This window comes from Octopus bimaculoides, chromosome 2, assembly GCF_001194135.2.
Source record: "Octopus bimaculoides isolate UCB-OBI-ISO-001 chromosome 2, ASM119413v2, whole genome shotgun sequence".
Taxonomy (NCBI): Eukaryota; Metazoa; Mollusca; class Cephalopoda; order Octopoda; family Octopodidae; genus Octopus; species Octopus bimaculoides.
The window spans coordinates 128,946,018-128,954,756 of record NC_068982.1 but is presented as its reverse complement, the minus strand read 5'-3'; the positions used below and the strand labels follow the sequence as shown (position 1 = coordinate 128,954,756).

Here is an 8,739-nt window from a genome sequence, read left to right as displayed (position 1 = left end):
AGTAGTAGTAGTAATAATAATAATAATAATAATAATAATAATAATAATAATAATAATAATAATAATAATAATGATGATGAGAGCAGTAGCTGGAAATGTTTTATTTTGAAGAATTGCTCAAAATAAAATCAGTCTATTAATTATATTTTGAAAATGTTAATTGAATTTAAATATTTGTTGCTAATTAATCATTACTTTTGAAGTGTTGACTTTTAAGCTATAAATTATGAGTTTTTTTTTGTGTATTTGAAACTTTAAACAAATTTATGCTTATTTATTTATTTTATAAAGCAGTATATTTTTCAAATTACAACAAAATCTTATTAAACTTTAAATAATATTTATTTAATATAAAAAAGTAATTGATTAGTTATTTTTTCAGCTATTTCAACAATTTTATTGATAAAATTCTTGTTTCAGGTATAAAATAAATCTCAAGATATAATGCTATTTTAGAAGAAGTTTTAAAAATGTGTTGTTTAAAAGTGATCATTTAATTAATATATATTACAAACTTTTGGCATGTCAAATGTGTGAATAGAATATAAAACCATAGTAAGGCCAAATTTTTGATAATAGTTGAAATGTTTATTTTAGGTATTTGATAAACAAAAATTAATAGTAATCTCAATTAAATTTTGCTTTAAAATTAATTGAGTGGAAAATCAATTTTGTATGATTTTTAAATGGTTTTGTTTATAACAGATTTTTAAAAATGTTATTCAAAAATATTTGTTAAAGAAAGGTTACTATTATTATTATTATTATTATTAATTTATGTGGAACCTGGAATTTGCTTTTAGAATCTTTAAGTGAAAGTTCATCTTGAATGATATTTCTTTCAGCTGCTTCTGGTCCTTCTTCTGATGTTGAAATTGAAGAAGAGCAAAAGGAAGTCACTAAAACATTTGTGGAAGAGATTTCAATAGATGCAAAACCAGTAATGGAACAAGTTAATATTGAAATAATTGATAAAACATATGGAATTCAGAAAGGTGAAAGCTTTGAAAGTGAAGAAACATTTGAAGAATGCATTGAAGGTCAGGCAGTTTCTGATGATAGTGGTGAAGATCATTTTGAAGAATGCTATCAAGATGATTATGTGGAATCAGAAATTGTACCTGATGTAAGAAAAGAAGAGCACATTGAAAGAGAAACAATAGTTCAAAAAGTAGGCATCCAGATTCAACCAGCAGAAGTTTCAAATTTCAAAACAGAAGTTGTATTGTCACCAGAAGTTAAAAAGGAAGAAATCAAATTTACTGTATCTCCTGAACAAGTATTCAAAGAAGAAGTTAAAATAGCTACTGAACCAAGCAATTTTGTGGACACAATAACTATAAATGTTGATGCTCAGAAAGAAATTGTCAAAGAAATTGTAAAAACTGAGATGACCAAAGATGTAGCTGTGGAATCCAGTTTTAAGAATGTTCTTATGTTAGAGCCTACTAACATTTTAGTGGATGTGGATGAGCCCGATACAATACCATCAGAAACAATGCAAATTCACTTTGTTCAGGAATCAAAAGAAACTGTTAGTGAAGAAAAATCATTAAGGTTTTCTACAGATTTTGAAAATATACAGCCAGAAACATCTGAGAATTTAGCCATAAACAAAGCAGAAATCACAGCCAAATCTGAAGTTTGTATCAATGAAATTTTAGATCATTTGACAATGGAAAAAAGTGAAAATGTCATTGCAGAAGCATCTCCAGTAGAAATGATCGTTGAAAATATAGAATCTGATATAAGAGTTATTCAATCAGTAGAAAAACCAGTGCAGAATGTTGAACTAATACCAGAGGTAATTGCTGCTGAAAATGCTGATGCAGTTTATCAGGAACCTACACCAGTTGAACCTACACCTGAAGTGATTGAATCTAAAGGTGTAGAACAACATGTGATTACCGAAAAACATATTCAAAATGTTGCAGTCTTACCTGAAGATTTGCCAGTGGAAAATGTTGATATTTTCCCTCGGGAACCATCACCTGTTGAGACTACACCTGAAGTGATTGAATCTAAGGGTGTAGAACAACATGTGATTACCGAAAAACATATTCAAAATGTTGCAGTCTTACCTGAAGATTTGCCAGTGGAAAATGTCTATATTTTCCCTCGGGAACCATCACCTGTTGAGACTACACCTGAAGTGATTGAATCTAAGGGTGTAGAGCAGCATGTGGTTACTGAAAAACATGTTCAAAATGTTGCAGTGTTACCTGAAGTTCTACCTGCTGAAAATGTTGATATTTTCCCTCGGGAACCATCACCTGTTGAAACTACACCTGAAGTTATTGAATCTAAGGGTGTAGAACAACATATGGTGACAGAAAAACATGTTCAAAATGTTGCAGTGTTGCCTGAAGTTCTTCCAGCTGAAAATGTCTATATTTTCCCTCGGGAACCATCACCTGTTGAAACTACACCTGAAGTCATTGAATCTAAAGGTGTAGAGAAACATATGGTGACAGAAAAACATGTTCAAAATGTTGCAGTTTTACCTGAAGATTTACCGACTGAAAATGTTGATATTTTCCCTCGGGAACCATCACCTGTTGAAACTACATCTGAAGTCATTGAATCTAAAGGTGTAGAACAACATATGGTCACAGAAAAACATGTCCAAAATGTCACAGTCTTACCTGAAGATTTGGCACCTGAAAATGTTGAAGCTTTCCCTCGGGAACCATCTCCAGTTGAAGTACAGTCTGAACTTATTGAATCAGGATCTAAAGATACCCATGAATTATCAGAGAAGCTTGAAATTAATGTTGAAGGTTCTTCAGAAGATACTATTCTTGACCTATTAGTTGTTGTGCCCAGAGAAGAATCTCCAGTTGGTACAACATTTGATTATGACACCACTGAAACAACAAAAGAACAAGTTTTAATTGTGCAAAAAGAAATTAAGGTTGATGAATTGCCAGATACTACAGTTATTGAATCCTCTCATGATGTCATCAAAGAAGTATGTGCTGTAGAACCTGTAGCTGAAATTGTTCCATCATCTGCTTCTCAGAAGCCTTTCATTACTCAAGGATCCATCTGTGCTGAGGAAATTCCACAAGAGACTGAGATTGATAAATTGATAATTATTCCTAGAGAAATCCCTACTTCAGCAGAAATTCAGATTGCTGAAATTACTGATATGGTGATACCAACTGTATCAGAAGAAATTAATGTATATGAGGACAAACCTGTAGAAGTTGAGGAAGAATCATTTGAAGATGCAGCTGAACCATCTGATGAAGAAAAGGAAAGCCTTGAAGATTTCAAAGAATGCATAGACATTACTGTGGAACCAGAAATATCAGCTGTGAAGAAAGAGATTATTGAGACTACTAGAGACAAAACTTCAAAAGTTATGGTTCAAATCAAACCAAAAGAAGAGAAGGCGGAGAAAACAATTTCTGTAACAAATCTTGTTCAGCATGAAGTTACTTTAGCTGAGCATGTACCTGTTGTTATGCAAGTTGAGGAGAAATATAAAGTAGACAAAACTATTCCTGTTACAAGTCCTAAAAAGAGTGGTATAAAAATAAATGTTTCTGAAAATATTCAGAAGGACATATCAATCTCAGAAGCATCTTTGTTCAAAGAATCTGTAAATGTGGTAACCAAACCACAGTTAGAAGAGATTCACATGGAAATTGTTCCTGAAAAGAAGGTTGATGTTAAAGAGACTGTAGAAATTGTCCGGAAAGTTACAGAAGAAAGAATTCCCGAGAGAAAGGAAGAACCAGTTGATAAAATTGCTGTATTTAAAGAAGCTGTGGAAATCTCACCCAAACCAGGTTTTCAGGAAGTTCATATGACAATTGTTCCTGAGAAGAAGGTTGAAGTCAAGGAAACTGTAAAAGTTGTCCAGAAAGTTAAAGAGGAAATTACGCCCAAGAAAAAGGAAGAACCAGTGGATGAAACTGCAGTATTTAAAGAGGGTCTTGTAATTGCCCCCAAACCAACATTTGAGGAAGTTCACATGACTATTGTTCCAGAGAAGAAGGTTGATGTCAATGAGACAATACATATTGTTCAGAAAGTTACTGAACAAATTACACCTGAGAGAAGGGAAGAACCAGTGGATGAAACTGCAATATTTAAAGAAGGTCTAGAAATTACTCCCAAACCAAAGTTTGAGGAAGTTCACATGACTATCGTTTCTAAGGAAAAAGACATTCCTGTTGAAAGAAAACCAGAGATGCATATTGAAGTTAGAACAGTTCCTGAACAACTAAATGTAACACAAAAAGAAACATATTCCATAGAAACAATTGCTTCACATCCTAAAGAACCTGAATTTGAAAAAGAAATCAGGATAATTAAAAAGGATTCCACTAGTGAAATTGTAAAACAGAAATCTGAGTATATTCAAAAGACCATTGATATATCAGAGATTCATAAAAAATCTACTAAACTGGAAGTTATTAAAGAATTCCATGATATTAGTGTCCGTGAAAAAGATACATTTATTCTTGAGATAATATTCGAAGCACATCCTGCTCCATCAATTACATGGTATTTTGAAGATGTAGTTATCGAATCTACTGAAGAATTTTTAATTGTGATTGAAGAAAACAGAACTATGATTGTTGTTAAACAAGCTATATTAGAAGATGAAGGAGAATATAAAGTGAGGATTGAAAATGATGCTGGTTCATATGTATCTACTGCCTATGTTACAGTATTACGTAAGTAAAAATAAAACAAAATTGCTATGTGAAATCATCGGCTTTTTAACCAGCACAAACCACTACATCTTATATGAATGCAAACAAAAGCACTACAGTCCCACATTTCTTTACCGTGCTTTGCTTTTTCTTGTTTCTTGCTTGAATGTTTTAAGGCTTCCTACATTAAAATGATCAAAATTAATAATAAAATTGAATTACAACTTTCTATTTATTAGTCAAAACTATTTTCCTGACTTGTTTCTAACAATTCAAAGAATTTCATACATCAACTTACATTGGAATATAACTAAATATTTATTTATAAAATTTATTATTGATCTTTTATTAAAAACATTTTTTAAAAATAAATTTTTATATGTTTTAGACTGAAATCAAACAATTTAACCTTGTTGCTTTTTCGTTTTGTGGCTTGCTTTACTCATCTCATATTGTATTAATTGTTATTTTTAATGCCTTCTATGTGATATGCACATTTTTCATTGAACTGATATTTCCCTTTCAGAAATCTAACAAACAAACTGAGGCTGCCCTAAAGATGTCAAAAGTTAAATTAAATAATCTTTTCGTCTTCATAAATTAATGTTGTAACATTTTCAATTTTAAAAGCAGGTATCAAAGAATAAACCTATTTACATCTAAACCAAAAGAAAAAGTTGATAGAAAAATAAAATAAATATTATCTGCAGTTGTAAGATATCAAACAGCAGTAACTGAAAGCTTTAAATTTCATGTATATAAAAAAGAATTGACTGCTAACATTTTAAAACTGTTTTTGTAATATTCTTGGAAATTAAAAATATAAATATTAGCTTACATTCGTCAAAAGACTGTAGAAAATAACAATATTTTGAATATTTTTAAAGCTGCAAGTGATAAACTTTTGGGGAAAAATATTGGTTGTTGGAAATAAATCTAAAATGAAAGGAGATAATATACTTTTCTACTCTAGGCACAAGGCCCGAAATTTTTTTTGTGGTGGGCAGTCGATTAGATCGACTCTAGTACACAACTGGTGCTTAATTTATTGACCCCGAAAGAATGAAAGGCAAAGTCGACCTTGGTGGAATTTGAACTCAGAACGTAAAGACAGATGAAATACCGCTAAGCATTTCGCCCTGTGTGCTAACATTTCTGTCATCTCGCCAAAAGGAGATAATATAGTTTCAGTAACAAATAACACAAAAAGAAAGTTTGCAAAATTATTGTTTAAGTAGAAAATTGAAGCAGATCTCAATTAATATTGAATATGATATAAAACATTTAGGTTTGTCTTTTAGGAATTTCAACCATGTTTCGTGGTCTGCTACCACAACAGCTCCTTTATAGGATCCAGTTAGCTCAAGACATCATCAGGAGGAACCACGTTCTGTTTCGGCCCCTACTCCTCTACTATTTTGACGTGGCGAGATAGTCTATTTAGTACTTCATAGATTAGGTTAATTTATCTAATTATGAGATAACTAAATATATATTTTAAAAATCTCATTATTTTGACATTTTGTCACTTTCAAATAATATTCAGAAAGTAAATTCTAAGTGATAAATAAATCTTGATAAAAATAATTTTGATTATGAGAGAATGAAAATTTAAAAAATCAAATATAAATAAGAATATCATAAATTGCAATTTTGAACATTATTTTGGCTATTTGTAATCCTTTGAATTTACATCAAGATGTATAAAACCATACTTGTATAACATTGTATAATCTATTCCAAAATACCAGTTCATGCCTGAATTTATGTAGTTACACCTGGCCACCCACAAACTGTAATAATGTAATAAAATTTAAATAATAGAAGTGCAACAATAGTTCCAAATTTATTCTATTGCAAGAGTGAACTACTTTGAGCATTCATGTTACTTTCATCAGCAACTCAGATGGTTTGCAGTGATTCTTGTCACCTTTTAAATTAAAAATTCTTCAAACCATTTCAGTTGTTAAATAATAAATCATGTGATTACACAACAGCAATTACCTTATTTCCTTTAAAATCTTTTGGAACATATTAAAAATAAAATATGCAAGTCATTGTTAATTGTTAAATATATGTCATTAGACTTGGTAGGATTATCTTTATGCAAATGTGATGGAATTGTTGAAGATCACTATAATTTAAAGTAGCTAAATAATTTATTTATCAAAAGCCTTTTACTAATTCTAGTTATATAATTTAAGTTCTGTCACTAATAAATTCTATTTTGTTTAAAACTTTAAAAATAACTTTAATTATTTGTTTTAGTTTTGGAATTGGCATAATATTTCTATGAAATAATTTTACATCTCAAGAAAAGCTATGTGTCATGTTCCTGGTCTTTAATTGGTTATCATAGTTAATGATTTACTATTATATTTCCACTATAATAGAATTTAAGTACCTTTATGTTAATCTTGCAATAAGTTTGATATCCAACTTTAATTTGATGAAATGTTGCAACTCTCTCTGTTAATTCTTGCAGTTCACAGATTGAATCTTTTTGTATAAATTAAGTTTTATGCTTTAATAATTTCTAGAGGGAAAAAGTATTTTAATATTTAAAAAGATATGCATATCACTTTCGTTATCATTGTTACTTTTCAGCTTTTGCCTTTGAACATTTTGTACATGCGCTGTTGCTTATGTGTTAATTTGTAATTCCTCTGCGCACAAATTAATGCTTTCTAATATATTTTTGTGTTATTTTTCAATGCTAATGATCAACTCTTTTTCACAATATATAGCAACTAAAAATACTCAAAAAGTTTTGTGAGAATTTTATAGTATATTGTTTCATTTTCTCATTTAAAACATTTTTTACTAAATTAAGATCTAATTAAATAAATAGTTTTTACAATTTCAGAATACTTTTTAAAGTAGTATTAAAATAATAATATTTTCATTCCATTTATCTTTGTGAGACTAATAAACAAGAAAATCATTATCCAATATTTTCCTTGACTATCAAAATTTGTACATCTTTTTTTTAGATTCTAAGCAGTGCATACTATAATAACTAGTGAAGATAGTTTTAGATCACAATGGGTTATAGGGGGACAATTTGAACACTTAAATTCTATGTAGTGTCTCTAGGTAAAATCCTACTTAAAGGAAGATCTTAATTAAGATGCAAATATGGCTGGAACTGGAAAGATTTGCTTTGCAGTCACATGGGTTTGATCCTACTGTGTGTTGCTTTGGATCCTACTGTGTGTTGCTATATATATATATAGTTGAAATTTATAGAAAAATAAATGATGAAGACAGGTGTATGGACAACGAGCAAGTGTATTAGTTTGACATTGAAAATGAAAAAATCTTCTATGTTTCAAGCCTACGCTCTTCAACAGAAAAGAATAAGAGAAAATAAACATAGAGAGAATGAAAAAACTTGTAGATTTCGTGTTACTGTCTGTCTTCACATTGCCCTGATGTGGGCAATGGTGACATCGATTTATGTCCAACAACTTAGTGCTTCAATGTGTGTGGACCAGTGGAACAAAGTATGTTAGCTGAAAGCAATAAAAAGTTGGAGTCAGAAATGGTATCTGTCTATTAAATACTGCCTCTATAAGTCCCATGTCACTCATGTCAGCATAGAAAAACAAGCATAAAAATAATGATGACTTCAGATTATGAAGCACTCATCAATTTTATAGTATTGTTGTTACTCTAGCAATGGATCTTTATCATGTTTTAGTACATGTTTACAATTAATTGGATTAAGTCATTGTATTTTAAATATCTGAGTTACAACTCCATCTTGGTCTTTATCAGATTGACCAACACCTGACTGATTATTTGGTGACTCGCTTGAAGTTAAATAGTATCCTCCTCCAAATGGTGCATACATACATGTATATATATCATCATCATCGTTTAACGTCCGCTTTCCATGCTAGCATGGGTTGGACGATTTGACTGAGGACTGGTGAAACCGGATGGCAACACCAGGCTCCAGTCTGATTTGGCAGAGTTTCTACAGCTGGATGCCCTTCCTAACGCCAACCACTCAGAGAGTGTAGTGGGTGCTTTTAAGTGTCACCCGCACGAAAACGGCCACGCT

The 8,739-nt window shown here is 30.6% G+C and overlaps 1 protein-coding gene across 1 annotated transcript in view; it reads left to right on the top strand.

Moving 5' to 3' along the window:
* The window catches only part of LOC106877301 (titin), a gene marked incomplete at its 3' end in the record, with an annotated part of 606,785 nt that overhangs the window by 93,422 nt on the left and 504,624 nt on the right, over window positions 1–8,739 (top strand). The window contains exon 71 of the mRNA XM_052965881.1: window positions 846–4,691. Within this exon, the coding sequence (XP_052821841.1) occupies window positions 846–4,691 (3,846 nt within the window). The remainder of the gene's footprint in view (window positions 1–845; window positions 4,692–8,739) is intronic.